Source organism: Camelus dromedarius, chromosome 17, assembly GCF_036321535.1.
Source record: "Camelus dromedarius isolate mCamDro1 chromosome 17, mCamDro1.pat, whole genome shotgun sequence".
NCBI classification, from domain to species: domain Eukaryota; kingdom Metazoa; phylum Chordata; class Mammalia; order Artiodactyla; family Camelidae; genus Camelus; species Camelus dromedarius.
In genome coordinates this window covers 18,694,143-18,716,351 of record NC_087452.1, presented here as the reverse complement: position 1 = coordinate 18,716,351, position 22,209 = coordinate 18,694,143, and the positions used below count along the sequence as shown (strand labels likewise).

The 22,209-nt window shown below is 43.7% G+C and overlaps 1 protein-coding gene across 1 annotated transcript in view; it reads right to left on the bottom strand.

Annotated features, from left to right (window-relative positions):
* Positions 1 to 22,209, bottom strand: part of TAFA4 (TAFA chemokine like family member 4) — a 148,054-nt gene that overhangs the window by 4,249 nt on the left and 121,596 nt on the right. The window contains exons 4-5 of the mRNA XM_010987383.3: positions 17,126 to 17,281; positions 4,282 to 4,406 (exon numbers count right to left, since the gene is read on the bottom strand). Of these exons, the coding sequence (XP_010985685.1) occupies positions 4,282 to 4,406; positions 17,126 to 17,281 (281 nt within the window). The remainder of the gene's footprint in view (positions 1 to 4,281; positions 4,407 to 17,125; positions 17,282 to 22,209) is intronic.

Genomic DNA, 22,209 nt, shown 5'->3' with positions numbered 1-22,209 from the left:
AGAGACTCACAGCTTTATTTTCTTGGAAAATTCTTGTTCTGCTGATTGCACATGAAAGGTTCATTGTTACTTTGCTGGATAAAAGGTTGCTAGCATGTCAGCATTCGCTCCACTCTCACATAAAAGGGTACCCTTGAGAGTTCAGGGTCTGGCCACAGGGAGCAGGGAAGGTAAGACCTCAGGATTAGAGTCATCTCAGCTCGACCTTGACGGACACGTACAATTTCAGAAGTGGGAAGAGATGAAGAGGCGGCAGTGGGGTAAGGAAATACGCGGCCTATTCGGGGAGCGGCAGTAGAGGACCATCCCCGGATGCTTCTAGTCCATATATTCTGTCAGTAACCAACGGGGATCCATCCATGGTCCCTAACCAGGGAGAAACCTGGGCAGGGGGTGGGCTCTGGCAGCACAGAAAGCCAAGGGTAGGCCAGTTAAAGGCAAGAAGAGAGAGCAGGTGGGGAGTTCGGAAAGCCAGTGGTTCCCGCACACTCTGTGCTCATCACAGTCACCCTAAGAGCAACTTCTTTCAGGTATGGTTTTCTAAGCTCCTTCCCAGACTAGCCTAGAATGAGGCTCCAAACTGTGTTTTTCACAAGTTCTCCAAATGAGTTTCCTGTAGCCACTGATACCACTGAACTGTTTTACCTTTGTGGTAGGGAGGATGAGGATGACCCGGGACGGCAGCCCAAGAGACAGAGAGAAAGGAAGGTGTCAGTTAGAGGGTCGCGTGAGGAAGACACCAGAAGGACTTGGTCACCGTGGACCTCGAGGGAAGTGAAGGGAAGGCCCACTGTTTGCTTGCTGGCCCCTCCCTCTAGTTTTTCAATACGAAATACTGGAAACATTTAGACAGTTAATAGAAACTTTGAAGAAAAAGATGAAGTAATAGAATCAGGTAGGTTACTGGAAAAAATCCACTATTCTATAAAGCAGACTTTTCCAACCTCAGCACTACTGACATGTGGGCCTCTGGGACTCTGGTCTTGGGGACGGTCCTGTGCATTATAGGATGTTCAGCTGAATTGCCGGCCTCTAACCACACAGTGCCCATAGCAACCACCCTCCCCAATGTGAAACAATGAAAAATGCCTTTACACATTGCTAAATGTCCCCATGAGGGCAAAAGTGCCCCTCGCTGAGAATTACTGCTCTAAACAGCTACCTCTTCACCCTTAGTGGCTGTTATTAGAATAACAACGTTTAAAAATCTAAAAATCTAGAACTTATCGAAATTCAGTGTGATTTGCTTCTATTTGCAAACAACAAAAAGCTGGCAAATCATTGCCTTTGGTGCAAAGACACTGCCCAGTTACAACTGGCAACTCAAATACAGAAAATTGATTTAGCACAGAGAATGCAGTGAAACTCGGAATTAAATCAAGGAAAACCGAGGCTGGATGACAGAAAGTTAGTTATATTCTCCCACAGCGTAGCAGCTGCAGCCTCTCCAGGGATACTGAACACTCTACATGCAGGAGACACTCAATGCCAGCCTTCCTGGGTACTGTCCCCTCTGCTGTCCCCCCTTCATCTAAGGCTATTAAGATCTCAAGTGGACTGCTAACTTTTCCACATTTGCATTGAAATGGAAAGTAAAATTCTGACATAGGTGGCTTCCTGCAGACAATCTTATTTTTCGGCCTTTCTGTGTGCTGTCGCTGCTGTGCATGGACAGTTAAGCACGATGGCAACTACTTTGTGACACAGTTAATACCCTCCTCTAGGGAGGCAGTTGCTCTGCCTTTACAGGACAGCTGTCTCACCTGTGGGGTGAGGTCCAGTGTCAGTTGTTTTTTTTTAAAAAAGAGCTTCCGTGGGCAGCACGCTCTTCACTGATGCCAGTCACAGCGCCACGGGTGAATTTACTCTATGTGCGTAAGATCCATAAAGATGTAAAATATTTTATGCAGTTCAAGTTGCGCTGACTTGGATTAATAAAGGAAACAAAGTTTTATGACATCGAGATTATTCTCCAGTGCCGTATTGCTAATGGGAAAAAAAAAAAAAGACAGCCAAGTCTCATGATGGCTGGGGGAACGGTATTATGCTTCTACAACTTTTCGAAGTGCTAACTGAAATGTCACTACCGTTGAGGATTTAGCGAGAGCAAACTTACATCCCCAGCATGTGCAGCCAGAATGCCCCTGAAGGCTTGCCTCCCTGCAAACGCCGTCGCTAACGGCACATAAATACAGAGCGGGCTGCTGGCGCAGGAGACGGCGCGGTCTTTCCTGGAGCACAGCTGCCTGAGGCTCGTGCTCTTATTTCATATTTATAGGTAAGAATCAGTACAAGTATAATCTCCCCAAATGTGATTTCTTAGTCTGCGAGAAAAATGACTGAAAGGAAAATTTTCTATCATGGATGGATAGAAGATTGTAGCTCACTGGCAAGTCCAAGATTGATTTAGGAAGAGGTTAGGGAAGAGGGGGCGGCAGGCAGCCCACTGGGAAAGGAAAGTGGAATTATCTTAAGGCAGGGTTTTCTTAAAAAGCACACGTGGGTTTCCATAGATTAGAAGTTGCTGAGGAGTGCTTTAGAAGAGGAGTGTTTAAAAAAAAAAAAAAAAGATGGGAGGGTTTAACCTCCATCCTCCACCAACCAATGACTCCAGGAACTTCTGCTGTCCTGGATACAAAAGCCTATGTCTGGTCCTTTAACCTAGTTATCATTAACAAGGATAAGTTAGTTGACAAGGAATTGTTAAAATGCTCTTTATTTTGAGAGTATTTTACCTGGATTATAATAATCAGTTAACTCTATCCTATTGATAATCTGGGATATGATAAATGTTGTATCTAGCTATTTTTAGCTACCTGTAGATAAAATTCATATTTATTTAAAAACTTACTATAAAAATTTATTTTATATGCTTTGATTCGATAATGGTCTAGATTTACTCTTTTGTTAATGACACTATATGTAAATATTACAATAAACAAATTTTATAGAATAAATCTCTCTCTACACACACAGGGGGACTCACCTGCTCTTGACCTCAGTGGTTGAAGATGATTGAGAACTCGGGTAATTCAAAAGACTCATAAAGGTGAAAATGTAAGCAAGACAAGGAACTATTCAAGAGATATTATACCTCCTCAGGGGCTAAAGCTGACAGCATCCAGAACGAAACAGTCATTCCAATCCAATATGTCGAGCTCATTATAACCCTAGAATGACCCGTTTTATTTTCATTCAAGAAAGAGTTACGGAGACATTCTGCTGGCTTTGGGAGGATGAGGGTCAGCGAAACAGCGAGGGGCCCTGACTTCACAGCTCTCCTCCTAGACAGAAAACTGTCATGATGAAGCAAGTAAGTATAGCAGGCCATGTAAAATGTTACCACAGCACATGCTTAGAGATACGGGGCCGTGAATCTCATCAGTGAAGATACAACGTGACTGCGTAAGAAGGACTGACAGAAGGCCAGGGGGTTAGAGCAGAAACAAGAAAGGAAGGTAGCTCGCCAGGTTACTTCCTGAGGGCCAGACAGGGGCGAGCTGAGTCAGGAACACCGAGAGGCCACTGAAAGACGTGGGGGTAGACTAGCTTGGAAGACCTGCGGCTCACAGAGGTGCCTGTGGCCACCATACAGAGGACAGGCTGGAGGGGTCAAGAGCGGACAAGGGGGAGCAACCTCAATCATCCAGTGAGACGCGGGGGCAGACGCACAGGGGCTGCAGCCGCGGTGACGCAGGATCGTGGAGGCAGTGGGGAGGAACAGCCCCAAAGACAAACATAACAGACTGGACAGGGGGAGATGAGGGAGAAGCTGTATTTCTGACTCAAAAACTGGGCAGACAGTGGAGTCCTTCAGAGACAGCCCTGGAGAGAGCATGATTCGGGGAGGAAGCTATTGACTTATAAGGCTTGAATTAGAGAATTCAACCATTAAATCTCCTCCCAGGCACAAGGTATTTCTGTTTCAGTAACTCATCGGGAGGTGGACTGTGGCCATGCTGTTTTATACATGGGACTGTCAACTCGGAAACCTTTTCTTTAAATCGGCCCGTGAAGGAGCTGAAATGAATTCAGTGGCCCTGCCTAAAATAACGAGTTCCCCCACGAAATCACTGCTCTATAAAATCTGGCAGTAAGTAAGGGTGATGTTGTGAAATGGGCTTCTCAAAAGGCCAAACTCTCGGAGGGCCCCGCCCAAGCAGGTTGGTCAACCTAAAATGACGCTGCCGTCTTGATGGTGCCATGAGATGAAGGGGGAGGCCCCCACAGGGAGCCACGTGCTGAGGTTGTAAATGACAGTTGTGTTGCGTCTGTACTTGCCTTTGTAGTTTTGACTTTATTGCCACTGCTACAGGACCACCCTGAGTAATCTGGCAGGACTTTACAATCCTCTCCTTCCAAACAAGGATTCATGTGACACCACCATTTCTGAATCACGATGGAAGCTGGAAAACAAAGGCCAGATAACATTTGTGACACTTTCTTCCTCCACATACGGACAACCTAAAGCTCACCACAGATCAGTATGCTGGCTTCAAAGATGCTCGTAAGATTTCACTGTAAGTAAATTTAATCCAACCAGCCTTCTACTTTTACAAAGTTATTTCTGTTGTTGCGGTTGGCTAACTGATAAAGTTTGTGAATGACCTTGGATTAGCGATTGTGAGCTCAGCCTCAGTTTCTTCATCTGTACAAGGGGGATAAAAATAGAGCTTTGCTAAAGAAGGGCAAGAGGAGAAAGCCAATCCACGTGGCAGTCTTGTCTGACTTTGGGCCAGTCTGCTTTGTGGTCGGAAAGCGTTAGCTATCATCGTGCTCCTCGTCGCTGGCTGCAGGTGCTGACGGTGGACGCTGATACCGTGTTGTCAACAGCAAAGACTAAACACAGAAAACGTTTCCATCACATGAGGTGCTTATCGCTCCATGCCTTTCCAGCAAGCGGTGGGTAGCCACCTGAGTCAACGACTAGACACAAAGTGAGGATGGGGGACCCTGGCACCCCCTCCCGTGCCAACTTCCTAGACTCATTAGCTCCACTGCGATTTCCATTTCCCTTTAGCTCACCATCCCCGCAGCAGTCTTCCAAGAAAATGATGGGCGTTTTCACCCCGTGAAGCAGAAAGTAGCACCCCAGCCCTCTGGGTTTGTAGGCAGATGAAGAGAAGTAAAGAAAAACCACCAACTAGACTGGTTATTCCCCTAAATTCAAAGGACAAAAAGGACTGTGATGGATTTTCACAGGAGAGCCCACCCAGCAGGCTGGTACAGGACAGAATCCAAAGCCGGGGTGGTGTGTGTGGATTCAGGGGGTAGGAGTAGATTCACCTTATTTTTCTTGGTGACACAGCAACACTTTGAATCAAATCCATCGGGGTATGTGTTTCTTCTCAAACTACCGCTGCCTGAGGAGTTTGAAACTCAAGTCCAAGAAGGTCTTTATCCAGGCATACCCTGGAGAAATCCAGACTACCACAGTAAAGCGAGTCACACCCATTTTATGATTTCCCAGTGCATCTAAAAGTTACGTTTACACTATAATGTTGTCTATTAAAGGTGTGAGAGCCTTATATCTTTTTTTCTAAAGTACATACCTTAATTTAAAAAACATTTTATAGCGCAAAATTGCTAACCATCATCTGAGCCTTCAGCAAGTCATATTCTTTTTTGCTGATGGAGGGTCTGAAATATTGCAGGAATTCTCAAAATGTGACAGAGACATGAAATGGGCAAACGCAGTTGGAAACATGTCACCGCTAGACTTGCTTGATGCAGAGTTGCCTCAAACTGTCAATTTGCAAAAACGCAGTTATGTGTGAAGTTCAGGAACACGAGGTATCCCTGTAAATCCTCCTAGCTACTTTTCCTGGAGGGCCAGACACAGCAGAAAATGCTCCAAAGACGTTTAGGCTTATCTATTTTTACTGCAACACTGAGGTAAAAAATGTGATTTTTTTTCTGCATTTTTATCAAGAAGAGAAAAATGGAGGCCCAGTGGTATTAAGTGACTCAGCGAAAAGTCACGCATTTTGCAAGGAGCCAAGCTGCATTTGATCGGAGGCAGGCTAACGCCGGCGCCTCCCTGTTAACCCTTCATAGGTACCCCTCCCTCACACCAGAGATCCCTACTGGAAACAACTCCTTGTGCATACGCAGCCACAAACGTCAGTAACACAGCAAGACAGGGCGCTCAGAACTCCTCCTGTCAGGCAAATAATGCCGCGTGGCACGATGAGGGCACAGGATGGCTCCATTGCTGGCCGAAGTGACCACATGCTGCGTCTTCACCGCATGCAGCCACCCTTCCAGATTCTGGCCGAATACTGAGCTACTATCCATTTAGTCCCATCCAGACCAGTAGGACCTAAGTGAGGCAGATCTGTGACCTACAGCAACCATTTGCTGTTTATATCAGAAGGTGCCAGCATGGAGAACGGCACAGAGCAGAGCCTGACACTGACCTGGAGTGGGTGGGCGCACTGGGGCCAAGTCAGAGAAACTTGCATTCTCTTCAGCCCCCAGCCACACAGCCATCTCGCCTTAAAAGTGCCTTGAAAATGACACAGCTCCGTACAATTTTATGTATGATCTACCCTGTGATTGTCCCAACCACCTTCAGAAGCAAGACCAGGTGGCAGATGCTTCTAGAAACAAAACCCAGAGCTCCCCACCAAGTGTGCAGTCAGGGAGGAGGTAACTGAATCTAGAGTCCCTTCCTCTCTATCCATCTGTCTTTCCACCTAGATCACAGTTTACAGTAACAGTTTAATCAGTGCTACATAGACTTGACCGTATTCATAGCACTGACCAGTCGTTCATTTTTTTCTGAATACCTTGCAATGGTCCCAAGTGGATATAAAGGTAAGACACAGTTCCCAGCCCTCAATTTAAAATACCATCTGCAGGACTGGACAAGTTATATAAATGTTGACAGAGCTTTGTTATATTTACACAGAGTTAAAGCTACATTTGAAATACCTTTTTTTTTTTTTTTTAATCTTTAAAACTGTACCTCACACAAACTTGCTTCCGATCAGCAGGGGAAACCTCTGTACTCTTGACAGGTCTCAGAGCTACATGGATGATTCAAAAGAAGCCTTGACGGGGGCTGGTGATGGGTTTGAGGGAAGGCAGCAGGGGCAGTGAGACAGGGAGTGGCCACCTGGAAGGCAGGAGAACCCTGGGGAGGAGGCGAGGGGTCAGCAAGGAAGCGAGGGATGTTCAGTTGAGGAGGGTGGTTTGGGGAGCAACCTTGAGGGGCTGTCAAGACCAACTCAAGACTTGACTCTCTACGCAGTAGGGAGCCATGGAAAGTTTCTGAGGAAGGTAGTGCAATAAGGCAGGAAAATCTGTGTCCCTAGAGGAATGAGTCTGGTAGAGGATGATGAAAGAATTTACTACATCCATTCTTTTGAATCATTACTCTGAGGGAGTAGACCAAAAGAGGGAGGTGAGAAATCTGGGAATAAACTCCCTACAGAGGAAAGTTTATCACAACCTCATAGCAGAGAAGTGCTAGTCCTTCCTTACTGGACCCCTGGGAATCCAAGATAATCCGATGCCAAATCTAGAAAAGGAGCTTGAGGCGGGAAAAAATGATGGATTCATGCATCCATCACAGAAAAATATGCCATTTCTTAATTAGAAAGAAAATAAAGCATTATTTGGCTAATATTTTGTTTAGGATTTAAATGTAATTTACTTACATAAACACAAGAGGGAAAGAAACATATACGATCAAGCCCTTATAAGATCATGTCACTGTCCTTTCATTTAACTGGAAAATGCAGGGAGATAATCTGAAAGACAGATCTCCATAGGCGCCTTCAAATAGCATGCTGCCCTGGAATTTAAATTATTTCTATTTGTCAGAAATACACCGTGTTCCTATGTGAGAGAAGAACCCACTGAGGGAGGGCCCTGCAGGCAGACACTTGATAGAGAGTGAAGTTTTCTTTAAGGAAGACTTCATCCCAAATGTTCTTGCAGGAAAGGGAGACAGTAAGCGCCATCACCGGAGCCAAAATGTAAGTTTCAGATTCCTTTAGGAGTGAAGGGTGAGGGACTAAGGAACTCACAGCTACGGCGAAAACCAACGGAGGGTCTGACCTGACAGTGAATAAGGTGCTGAAGGCGCCCAGAAGTCCCAGCTGTGAGCGCACCCTGCGTAGGACTGGGAGCTGAGACCCAGGACTCAGAAATAGGATTCTATTAAAATACAGAACACCTGCCCACTTCACTGAGTCTTGTCTCCACAGGAAGACCAGTTTGTAGGAGGGATACATTTTTCTCCTCCTGTTACAAAATACCGTAATACACTCTAAATGAGAAAGTGTCTTGTCACTTCTATTTATAAAATTCTTTTAAAAGCCCCATGCCTTCCTGACCTAGGAAAATGCACACAAAAAGTCCCTGTCTTCAAGCTGCCAAGCTATAACAAATTTCTAGTTTTATGCAGAAAGGAAATGAAAAAACAAACAAAAAAACAGTGAAGCCCTGGTTCTGCGGCAGCAACTAGTGCCTTCCATCATGTTTTTTAGGTGAAAATGTAACGTGATGGAGTAGCTACTTCGCTGCTGGTGCATTTTCTATACCCTCTTGTATGAAACAGATGGAGGAGTTTTTCCCCCATGCCTTGTCCCAAATAAATACCACTCCGTCATCTAAAACACAGCATGTATTTATATAGCTATTCAGACAAGCTCACCTTTGAATAAGACTGACAGGCTCACTTCTCAAGTTGGTCTCTCATTTGTTGATTCAGTTGGGTTGTATTTACAGAGTTCAGGCTTTTCTAAAGAAAAGCGTATTTTTACACTGAAACTACGGACAGAAAGATTAAGAACACGTCTTCCTAGAATATACATCCTCGAGAAAATGGAAACAGTCACAAGAATGTGCTCTGAGATTTTAATGTTTTTCTGTTCAGCTGTTTTGCACTTACCGTTGTTATTTCGAGACACTCACCGTGTTCTTTAAAAATTACACCACTTATTAACTTTTGAGATAGGTAGGGGGAAAGCCTCGCCAATTTCTATTTCTTATTATTTAAGAGAAGAATTCGATTCCAGCCGGACCCGGGTAACGTGCATAAAAGCAGTAGTTACAGGGCCTTTTTAAAGAATGTTCCACTTGTTCACTCATTTCACAAATGGCGCACAAAGTACACTCCCCTTAGGTGAGTGTGCATAGACTTTCTCAGCCCAACGCCGTCTCCCACAAACGCATCCACGTGGAGCAGAGAGTCTGAGGCAGGGGTTCTCGACTGTAGCACGACCGACATTTGGGGCCAGATGCTGACTCCTCGCTGTAGGAAAACGGCCCACATCCCTGGCCTCTACCTGCTAGATGCCAGTAGCGCCCTGTCCCCCGGCACAACAACCAGCAGTATCCCCAGACACTGCCAGATGTCCCCAAGGGGGAGCAGATCTCCGTTGGCTGAGAAACGCTGATCTGCGGTCGTCTACAGTTACCGCCTACAGGTACTCAGCCCAGAGTGAGACCCTGTGCTGGCTCATCAGACCCCATCAGAGCTTTGGCTGGGGAAACTAGCACTAGTTCCTAGTAAACACCGTGTCACCTCTATTCCATGTCTCCCTCCCCGCCTCCACTGTGGGCCATGACACAAGTCTAATGTCTACATGTCCCCTCTCTCTGTCCTCCACAGACACAAAAATCCTGGCTAATCCCAGACCCACCATGAAACCCTACTGGACCTGTCAAATTCAGAGGTCACATTGTTTTCCTTCTCAGACATCTCAGGCTATTTCACATGAAGTTTCTTCTCAGTACCTCTTACCCTTACTGGCAGACTCTGGGTTCTCCTTGATTAAAAAGCCCCAGAAGGCAGGCATTAAGTCCTAAAATTGGACTCGACCTAAGACCTCTAACGTCAAGCTGTTTACACCTCCTGCTTTGTCGCCTACCATTTCCAGGGCAGACGGGCTGCCCCCTCTTCCCGAGTCTGCCCCATTCACGCTCGTGCACTTCACGCCCGGGTGCTCCCTCGTCCCCTCCTGCCTGCTGAAGTCAGGCCCATGGCTTCCCGTGCTCGTTTGTCAGTCTTTCCCAGTAAACTCTAGGCTTCTAGGAATCATCTAATTCAAGGAGTCCAATTATCATGCCACCCTCCAGCATCTAGGTCATGCCAGGGACAAAGGTGCTAAATTAAAACTCGATGAATGAACCAACATATGCAAAGGGTATGTCCTTCCAACTCCCAAAGTGCTTTTTAAACGGATACCTCGCTGTCATGCACCTGACCACCGCGGAGTAAAAACCACTCAGAAGACTGCTTCATCGTTGAGGTGGCACAGAGAACACAGCCAGTAACAAAACCTGTGAACTCACATCTTAAAGACAGACACAGTGTATCAACACATGATCCATAAGGCCATGAAAGCTGTCTGCAGGACGAGCAGTAACTCTTGTCCTTAACTAAGCGAAATGTGACGTCTCAGAAAAGACATTCTAGCATCACTGACAGAAAAAAACAAACCTTTAAAAAATAACCATCTTCCACTCCTACGCTTTTGTCTTATTAATCATTTTTAAACCCAATGTTTAGAAAGCATTCTCTTTGACAAAATAAATTAACCTTCATGGTACTATACATTAATCTCACTTTATCATGAAACTATTCCATGTTATCTCTATAGAGATGGATTTTGATAAATGGGTAGAATACAGTTCCTACAACAAAACAGCCCTGAATATGCCAGTAGAAAATTCAAAAGGAAGAATGCTTACCAGCTAAATAGTTTCTGTTTTAAGATCCAAGAAATCATAGCTTTAATCAAATAATTCCCCCATCTCTTCTCCCAAATCCCCAATGTGTATTACAGACACATTTCAATAATTCAGGGGGATTTCATATGTCAATTAGAACAAAAAAGCTTGATGGGAGGGGACAAAACAGCTGATTTTTTCCCTTTCTAGCTAAAAAAGCCATCATTTTATGGAGAAGCAATGAAAACACCAGATAAGTATCTGTGGTGTGGATTAACAAAAATGCATAAAGATATTCCAATTTCTATACTCACTTTAATTAGCGCCCCCCGCCAATGTCTTCTCGCCTTTGTTTTAATTTAAATGTAAATTCAAGTGAATTTTATATTTCAGATCCTCTCTGTTTTTATTGACAAATAAGATAAGAGGACCATATCGGCGGAGGCTAGGTCTTCCCTCGTGCCAGTAAGCAGCATGATACTGCATAATTATACAGGATGAGGATTAAGCAGGTGAAGCTAAAAAGCCCTAATCAAAGCACATTCTGGTAAGGAATAGAAGATCAGGGAGAAAGGAAAACACACACACATCCTGCCTAGCCTAAACCACAACTTCCTACGCCTCCTCAGTGACTTTGAGCCAATAAACATTTATTGAACACCGACTGTATGCCAGGTGCAGGGGACATAAATTGCAGGACACAGTCACACTCCCATCTTTCAGAGTTTTGGTATTCTTTGGCCATAAATGTTACATTAAAATTACATATTTACATAAAGCTTCTCCTGCTTTGTCCAACATAACAGCTTCTAGTCACAAGTTCCCATTTACATTTAAACTAGTCACATCTTATATGCTCTACAGCCACACATGGTGGAGTGGCTACCAGTGGTAATGGACACATATCCATCATCCCATATAGACATGGAGATACACAGAAAGAACATTTGAATCGGCACAGAAAGTTCTCTACAGGCTCTGCTCACACACCAAATAATTGGTCTCCATCCATCACTTCCTGGTCCTACGATAGTAGACAAGTCATTGAGTTAGTTTATGAGTCTGTTTCCTTTGCCACAGACACAACCAAAATGCCTTGAAGCAGAAGAATGGCTGAATAAATTATAACCTAGCCATACGATGGAACAGTATGGAGCAATTTTTAATAAAACAAGTCATTATGTACTAACACACACACATCTCCACAACCTAATACTGAGGGGAATAAAGCACGCGGGACTAAGAAACATCTAATGGGATGCCATTTGTTAAGACACGCACTCCTATGGAAATCTACCATTTTCTACAGACCTATTTTAAATACACAAATACATGGAAAAATATATTGACCCAACAGATAAAGATAGTTACCCTTAGGGAAGTAGACAAAAGGGATTTTGCCCATATATAAAATTTTAAACTAGCTAGTTTACAGTAAGATATTAATAATTTCTTTACTAAAAGATGCTAATTCTGCTACCCTACCCGCAACTGCTTTGAGTGTGGTAAAACATTATTTAGACATAAGATTTTTATATCCAAATGTTCTAGGCCACACAGTATAAATATAGCTTATGAATCATGAGTTCCTGTCAAAGTTTCAAATCTACAGAGACAGTGTTGGTTCCAGATAAAGATGGCAGAAGAGGAACACCCTGAGCTGACCTCCTCCCACGGACACACCGAAACTCCAACTACATACAGAACAACTATTTTTGAGAATGACCTGAAGACTAGGAGAACATATTTTCTACAACTAAGGATATAAAGAAAAGGCACACTGAGACGCATAGGAGGGGCAGACACACACAGGAAGGGATGTTAAAACAATTGTCAAAGAGACTCCCTGCTGAGGAGCAAAGAGTCCAAGCCCCACGTGAGGGGGGTCCCACAGCCCAGGGGTCCCACACCCACACCAGCAAGATGAGCCCTTAGAATGTCTGGCTTTAAAAACTAGTGGGGTGATACCTCACTGTAGTTTTGATTTGCATTTCTCTGATAGTTAGTGGTACTGAACAATTTTTCATGTGCCTATTGGCCATGTATTCTTTGCAGAATTGCTTGTTTAGGCCTTCTGCCCATTTTTAGATTGAGTTTTTTTTTTTAATTAAGTTGTATGAGCTGCTTATATGTGGAATATGAAAAAAAACTTATAAAACAGAAACAGACTTACAGACATAGAAAACAAATTTACGGTTACTGGGGGGAAGAGGGTGGGAAGCAGTAAAGTAGGAGTTCAAGATCTGCAGATACTAACAAATATATATAGAATAGATAAATGAGTTCATACTGTATAGCACAGAGAACTATATTCAATATCTTGCAGTAACTTATGGTGAAGAAGAATATAAAAATGAATATATGTATGTTCATGTATGACTGAAATATTGTGCTGTACACCAGAAACTGACATGTTGTAACTGACTATACTTCAATAAATAAATATATATACACAATAATACTATATATATATATATTTTTTTTTTTTAACTAGTGGGGCTAACATGCAGGAGAGCTGGAGGACTGGAGAAGACTAAGAACCCACTCTGCAGGGATCACACACAGACTCACACACCCCCAGTCCCTGAGCAGAGGCAGCAGCTTAACAAGTACCTGTATTGTACAAGGGTTCACGAGCTAAATTTAGGGCATGTGCCAGAGGGCTAGGGATCTGGTGGAACTTTCTCCAGGGACAGAACTGCTGGCAGGAACCGTGTTTTTCACTCTGCTGTTACCAGCTGGCCCTTGGCCGATGTGCACCACTCCTGTCACTCTCCATCTACCTAGCTGACACTGTGCGCATCCCCCTGCTCTCCCCTGAGGACCCTACCCGCAGTATTCAGCCCTCCAAAGTGGCTCCTACCCTCCCCGGGGTGTGACCTCAGCTGCTAGCAGCACCCCTCCAAAATGGTTCCCACCTTCTACCCCACCCAGCAGTCCACCTTGGCCAGCACCGGTGTCCCTCTGAAGCAGCTCCCGCTTGGGGAGCCCTACACACCAGCACACCCACAAGACTTGTGATCAGGCCTCACAGCGAGTTGTGGCAGAGACCAGTCGCACGCAGACACGTGCTGCTCAGCGGCCAAGGCCAACCACAGCAGCCAGCCAGCTTGGGGCTAGTCCCGCCCACCGGCATGTCTGCAGCAATCAAGACCCAGCCACTGCAGGAAGGCGCGCACCCCACACTGGTGATACCCCCGGAGCACGTGGCTCTGATGAGCAAGGGCGATCGTGCCACCAGGCCCCACACCAGGGCACCTTACACATAAGGCCACTCTTTTAAGACTGGGAGACGTAGCTGACATAACTCATAGAGAAGGTCAGCCAAAATGAGGACACAAAGAAACACCTTTCCAGATGAAACCTCAGGAAAAGGACTAAATGAAATGGATGTAAGTAACTTACCAGCTGAAGAGTTTAAAGTGATAGTCATAAAGAAGCTCACTGAACTCAGGAGAAGAATGCAGCAGCCAGTCGGGGGAGATGTAAACAGGAGACCCCGTTCCTGTCCTCAAGCAACCTGCAGGCTAGTGGGAAGGCACACATTCAACGAGCTTCTACAGCAAAATGAGATGCAAGTCATGAACTGGGGGGGTCGGAAGAAATACAGGAACATACAGGAGGTGTGAAAGGAGAGTGGACCAGTGTGTATGGTGGGGATGAAGCCAACAATCCAGGCAAAGGATACAGACAGGTGAAGCTCAGAGCCGAAAGGGAACAGAAGACGCCAGTCTGGTGGGGTGCACCTGGTGGGCAGAACCAGATGATGCAAGGCTTCATCAGCCAAGCCATGGCCAGGATTGCGGGTTTCATTTTAAAGACGGTGAAAAGTCACTGAAGTGTGGTTTGAAACATGGAGTGACATGATGGGTTCTGTTTCTGTAGAAGGACCATTCTGGCTACAGGGTGAACATCGGAAGACTGAGAGTGGGAAGCCCAGCAAAATGTAATGAGGCCCCCAGGCTGCGGAGGTGCCAGCGGGGCAGAGACAGAGGACTGATCTGAGAGACAGCAAGGAGGCAGAATGCGTATGATTTGGAATCAGTGACAGGGAACATGTATAGTAAACTGCCCCAGCTGGGGAGATAGGAACTTAACAAAGTTTTTTTAATGTTAAAGATCTTCATCTTTTTTTTTTCCAAATAGGTCCACAATCCTTTATCTTCAATCGCCAAATCCAAAAAGCTCTAAACATGTCAGTTACTTCCTTGGGATGGCAGCAAAACCTGACTTGAATTAACATGAGGTTCTTCTCGCCTTATCCCATTCCACATGAATATTCATATATGTAACTGTATAAATATTACTCTCCGTGACTACTGGGTGCAAACGGAGAAGGCACTGGGTCTGTCAGGTGAAAGATGGTATACGCACTGTTACCCTGATAAGATCTGAATCTGGCAACATATTTGGCCCCCAGGGTTTCTGATGAGGAATTGTAGATGGGGAATTTTCTGCCTTCACTTTACAGCTTGAAAGGCGGCTGAGTGTCTATACCACACATGCACACCCTACGGCCCATAGAGTTGTGTCTTCGTTGGGATGCGGCTAGTCAGCTATTATTGTCGCTCGTATGATTCTGGAGGGAAGAATGTGTGTATGTGTTTTAACGGCTGACCTTTACACATGCATCTGATAAGACTGGAAGTGTTTATTTTCAGGGAGGTTTCACGCCACTGTAGAGAAACTTCTACAAGGCTTAACCTCGTGTATCTGTTTCCCTGGGGACTGATGCTTGTTTCTAACAAGGTGTCTGCTGGCAGGAGGCAGGGGCACCGAAAGGGATCAATCCCAGGCCTCCACCTACAACCATCACCATTCCTTCATTTCTTTCTAAACCATCTCCACACTACTCTGCTAGGGGATTTGGAAACAACAAATGAACGATACCCGATCCCAAACTATTCTCATGGAAGTTGCTCCAAAAAAAGATATTTTTATTAATGTTTGTTAAAATAGTTTACTAGAAACAAAGAAAATATTAGTCTGTAACATTCAACATGAGGTGAGAAAACAAGGTTGCTCATTTTCTCAGTTTAGGAGCTGGGAGAATGGCATGTCTAGGGAAGCAACTGCTCCGATGGGGGATATCTGGAGAGACAGCTGGGCGAGAAGGAATCACAGCGTATCTTCCTGAGTGTCCAGGAAAGGAACTCCTCACTGGGAACCTCTTGAGAGACATCATTAATAACTAACCTCACTGATCCAAAAATTTATGGAGTTACATGTCCCTTTAAAAATGACACTGCCCTGCAACCTATGGAATGGGAGAAAATATTTGCAAAAGATAAGATTGACAAGGGCTTGATTTCCAGAATATAAACAGCTCATACAACTTAATAAGAAAAACCAAACAACCCAATCCAAAAATGGGCAGAAGACCTAAACAAGCAATTCTCCAAGGAAGACATACAAATGGCCAATAGGCACATGAAAAAATGCTCAATATTGCTAATTATCAGAGAAGTGCAAATCAAAATTACAATGAGGCATCACCTCACACCAGTCAGAATGGCCATCATTCAAAAGTCCATGAATGATAAATGCTGGAGATGGTGAGGAAAAAAGGGAACCCTCCTAGACTGCTGGTGAGAATGTGGTTTGGTGCAGCCTATGGAAAACATTATGGAGATTCCTCAAAAGAAAATAGACTTACCTTATGATCCAGCAATCCCACTCCTGGGTATATATCCAGAGGGAACCTTAATTCAAAGATACATGCACCCCCCTATGTTCATAGCAGCACTATTTACAACAGCCAAGACATGGAAACAGCCTAAATGTCCGTCGACAGATGACTGGATAAAGAAGTTGTGGTATATTTATACAATGGGATACTACTCAGCCATAAAAATTAATAAAATAATGCCATTTGCAGCAACATGGATGGACAAGGAGAATGTCATTCTAAGTGAAGTAAGCCAGAAAGAGAAAGAAAAATATATGATATCACTCATGTGGAATCTAAACAAAAGACAAACTTATTTACAAAACAGAAACAGACTCACAGACATATGGTTGCCGGGGGGGGGGGGGGGGAAGAGGGTGGGAAGGGATAAATCGGAAGTTCAAGATTTGCAGATACTAACTAATATATATAAAATAGATAAACAAGTTCATACTGTATAGCACAGGGAACTATATTCAATATCTTATAGTAACTTATGGTGGAAAGAGTATGAAAAGGAATATATGTATGTTCATGTATGACTGAAGCATTGTGCTGTACACCAGAAACTGACACAACATTGTAAACTGACTATAACTCAATTAAATATATATATATTTATAAATATATGTATATATAAGTTTTTTAAAATACTAGTTTTTTTGTTGTCATTTGCAGTTTGTTTTTGAGTCGCAAAGACAGTAAGGTAGAGAAGCTCTTTGGCACAGAGCCCTTCCACAGCACCGGGGAACCTGACCAGGAAGATCTTACCTTCAACACAAGAAGGCTGGGCTCGCGTTGTGCCAGCAACCTGTCCTGGGAAGCAAGAACACTTGACAGTTTGTGATCGCTCTTCTATGCGGTTCTTGTTACAGCACCTGTGCACAGCCACCACCTCACAGGTCCCTTGCTTGATTTGGTGGTGACCTGGTAGACATTCAGGGAGAAAAACAGACCCAATGCCATTAGTAAGAAATGAAACTACCAAGAGTATGAACGATGCCATGACTACATTTTCCAGCTCCGTGTACCATGTTTATAAATCTTTACAACATTTTGTTTTAATGTTGTTTCAAATTTAGATGAAGGTATCAAGAATAGTGCAAAACAAAAAAAACCTCCTATGAATCTGAAGTAGACAGAAGTTTGGCTTCCAGGAACTTCAGTCCCCGGTATCACACCCATGGTCATGTTATGTTACTTACATGTCAAAAGAGATTTAGCAGATGTAATTAAAATTACTAAGATTACCCACACTGACCTAATGTGATCGACAGGAGTTCTTCCAAGTAGAGGGATGAAGCACAAGAGGAAATCAGATTTAAAACATGAGGAGGACCCAAAGCATCAGTGCTGGCTGGCTGGAGCCACAGGTGAAGGAAATGGAGACTACAGTCCTACAACCGCAAGGAACTGACATCTGCCAGAAACCTGGAGGCACTTGGCAGTGGGTTCTTCCCCAGAACCCCCATAAAGGCATGCTGTCCTGATGATACCTTGATTTTACCAGTGATGAGACCCTGCACAGAGAAACCAGCCGCACTGTGCCAGACTTCTGGCCAACTGACTCACACCACTAAATCTGTGGGAATCCGTCACAGCAGCCACAGCAAACTGTTAGGACCTTTTACCTGGATTCCCTAATTAACATGTGATCTCATTTGCTTTATCATTCACTCTCTTTCCTATATTTGTCTGAGCCATTTGACAGTGTGTTGCAGACATGATACTCCTTTATCCCTAAATATTTCATGTGTGATTCCTAAGGGGAAAAAAGACACTTTCTGACATAATTAACAAATTCAGGACATTTCACACTAGTACAATGCTATTCCATATTCTATAGTCAGATTTTACCAACTATCCCAAAAATGTCCATTAGAGTCATTTTTCCCCCTGCTCAGGATCTAATACAGGAGCCCACGTTATGTTTAGTTCATGTTTCTTTAGCTTTCTTTAATCAGAAACTATTCCTCAGAATTTTTCTTGACCTTGACATTTTTAAAGACTACTTGTCAGTTTCCTTGTAGAAAGTTCTTCCGTTTGGGTGGGTCTGGTGTTTCTTCTTGATTAGAGTCAGGTAACGCACTTTTAGCAGATTACCCTCAAAATGTATGTTCTTCTCAGTGCATCATATCAGGAGCCACATAATGTCCATTTGTCCCGCTATTGGTGCTGTTATCTTGAATCACATGCTGATGGTGATGTCTGCCAGGTTTCTCCATTTCTAAAGTTACTAGTTTGTCCTTAACAATTAATAAGCTTTTTAAGGGGAGATATACTGAAACTATGTAAATACCCCCATTTTTCATCAAACTGTTACCCACAATTTTTAGCATCCATTGACGATTCCCACCTGAACCAATTATTCATATTGATGGTCGTAAAACTAATTCTATATTAATGTTCAAATTAGCTCAGATCCAGACAGGAAGAGACCCTTCATACCAGCAGCTGTGTCATTTTGACATATCACCATTATTCTTTGTGATCTTACTAACTTTCTGGCTCAAAAGATGTGCCAGGCTTCTTTTGTATTTTCCCTGCCCTTATCATTTTTCTCCAAGGAGTCTTGATTATTTTTAGTGGGGCATCAGATCTAGAGACCAAGATCTTGGCACAAAGGTTTAATCACTGCTACCAGGGAGTGATTAGGGGCTGAAAGGGCAGAGAGATCTACAAAGTGTGTATGTACAGTCTTCAGTCCACACTGAGATCTGCAATCCCAGCCTAGCACCACAGGTTCTCACTACTCCCTCCACAATTCTATATTTGTATCTCCCATCACCAGCAATGAGAAACCTGCCCTCCATCGTCCTGTAGCAAATAGAAAATAATTTAATTTACACTGGAATCCATTTTACCAGTTGGGAGTCTTTTGTTCTAACAACAGAAACTTATCTGAGCTCACTTCATCGAAAGAGAATTTATTGGAAGATTATCAGAAGATTGCAAAACCGAGAGAGAATGTAGCTTAACAGTAAGTGGACCCATTCTCGTGGCTGGACCTGAGTGTGTAATTCCACTTAGTGAGTCTGCCATTCTGTTCAAGGTCACGTCAGCTGTGGCAACCACCATCTAAGACAGTCCCCAGTCATCCCTGCCTCTTACTACCTGCTCCTTTGTGCAGTCCCGTCCCACGTGGTACCAGGGTTGGTCTTTATGCAGCAGAAATGTTGGTATGTCACTTCCAAAATTAGATGGCCACTCTCTTTCTGTGCCCCCTGGATCACTCGAGGGAAACCACAGCATGAGCAGCCCTCTGAAGAGGCCCTTGTGGCAAGGAACTGAAGTCTCCTGCCAAGTCCTATCAGTGAGTTTGTAAGCAACTCCCTCCCACACGGTCAGCATCGGTCTCTGTGTCAGTGCCAGTAGCATACGTCAGAAGTGATGGTTTGTCTCTCACAGTTAGGTTACCAAAGACAGTGGTGTACTCGCTTCCTTGTTCAACACCCACTCTGGAGGAAACTCACAGTTGAAAATCTGAGGCTGGCCCTCCTTATCACTGGTTACACATCTGTGAATTAAACCAACCAACCATGGGTCATGCAGTACTTTGGTACGTATTTACTGAGAAAATCTGTGTATAAACCCCTGCTGTTCACGGGTCAGCTGTATGTGGATTGTGTTAAGCATCTAAGATTGGGGCTAATTTGTTACAAAGCAATAGATAACTAATACACCAACTCTGGTTATACCAGGATGGAAAGACTTAGTTTTGCTCTGATAAAAACCAATATAAACAAGATTGTGGAGGCAATGTTTAGAAATTATTAATGAAAGGCAAGTTTTTCAAGCACCTTCGAGCACCCTCATGATTTTCAGATACACCATTTATATATAAATTGTTCTATGAATTACAAGAAATCTCATCTACTCATTAAAATAGGTTGTTTAAAAATATTCCATATTTCAGAGTTTTAATCCATAAAGATAGGCCTTGCACAACATAACCTCTCTATTATGCTGAATTTTTTTTTCTAGCCTTTCCCTGTCAAAATTCAACTGATGGTAAGAACAAATACTAAGGCAAAGTTTCATTTGTAAAATACATAAAAAGCAACACCAGTACCCAGACAATCAACCACCAGCGTGAGAGAAAGTTTTCAGTCCACTCCAGAAGAAAACATAAATATGAAAGACTTAGTTACAGCTATAAACCTAATTAAACGTTCACAAGAAGAGTGTTGATTTCCCATAGGTACTTAGTTGTCTACAACAGTATAAATAAGAATGGAGAGTTATTACAGTGTCAGTGAAGTAGTATGGGGCTTCAGCATCGAGTCAGCAGAAGAGTGAAGACAGGGAAGACTTCACAGGGCTATCCTTTCTCTCATTTCCAATTGCACATAAGCACCATCAGGTCAAACATCCCCTGATGGGTAAGGACTAGCCACACAGAAAGGAGGGTACCTGGTGAACTCATCCTCCATTCTGTCTCAGTGACTGCCCTGCCTGTTGCTCAGTGTCTCGAATCGGCCAGCACCCTCATCTTGGATTTCTCGCTTCCAGAACTGCGAGGAGCCAGTGTCTGTTTTAAGTCAGGCGGTGTGTGGTAGGTTGCTGGGGCAGCTGAGCAAGCTGACTCCTGGTGAGGGCTCTCTTCGCTGGCTTGCGACAGCCATCTTCTTACTGTGTCCTCACATGGCAGAGACAGAGTGCACTCTGGTCTCTTCCTTTTTTTCCCTAAGGGCACTAACCCTATTAAATTAGGGCCCCACCCTATGATTTCATTTAACTCTTATCACCTCATAGACCCTGTCTCCAAATACACTCATGCCTGGAGGCTACAGCTTCAACATATGAATTTGGCGGAGGTGGGGCCTGGAGGGGGGGAGGAACACAAACAGTCTGTAACAGCCATCAAGCCTTAATTAGATTTTAAATAGCCCTAGAGAGTCTATAATGAAGGCAGCTCTCAGCCTCATTAAGAGAATAAAAGAAATATGCTTTAGTAACTTCTGAGAATAGTCAAGAAGTGATTTGAACATTCATTAATATTACAGTTTGCTTAGAATTTTGTTGCTATTTAGATAACCATCCACAAATGCAAATAGATTATTTTTTCCCATTCAATCTTGTCTCTGAATAATCAGCTTGCCTGGTCTAGGATTTTATTCATTTATATAGTGCCAACTATGGTATTTCATTGATTTTTAAGATACGTATTTTTTTCAGCTTTTAACATGTCAGGAGGTCTCACAGCTGAGAGCATCTTACCATTTTAATTGGCATTGCTTTCCTTTCTCTGAAATACACAAGATAGCAGTGTGTTTCACAAGTGACAGCACCTTACCTTTGACAAAGTATGGTAGATTGCAGGCACTGTTCTAAACCATCTACAAATATTACCCTATGTCATCTTTTAAAATGCTGTCATGTAAGTACTATTTTTATTCCTATTTTACCTTTAACAAAATGTCCAAAAATTAATTTGCCCAAGCTAACACAACTAGAAAACAGAAAGAGGAGAGAATCAAACCCAGGCAGTGTCTGTGCTCTCACGGGATGGTGGAAAAGGTAGCAGCCATGGTCGCTAACATTTCACCAAGTAGAGCCGAAACCGTATCTCCACCTCAGCCGGTCACAAGACATGGCTCAGTTTCCCACTGAAAACACCTTTTCTACTTGATGACAGTGTCTGTGTGGATCCATTTAGACAGTCTTCTCAGAAATTTGTGTACTGCTGATATTCAACAATAACCTTTGAATAAGGATGTGCCCTGTTTCTGTGTAATCTTTGTTCCTGGCACAGGAGATAGGTACTCAAACACGTACCTAAAATTGCTGAAGGACTCGCGGCAGGAGACAGGGATCCAGTGTGGGCTCTGTACAGAAATCACTGATCAGACATG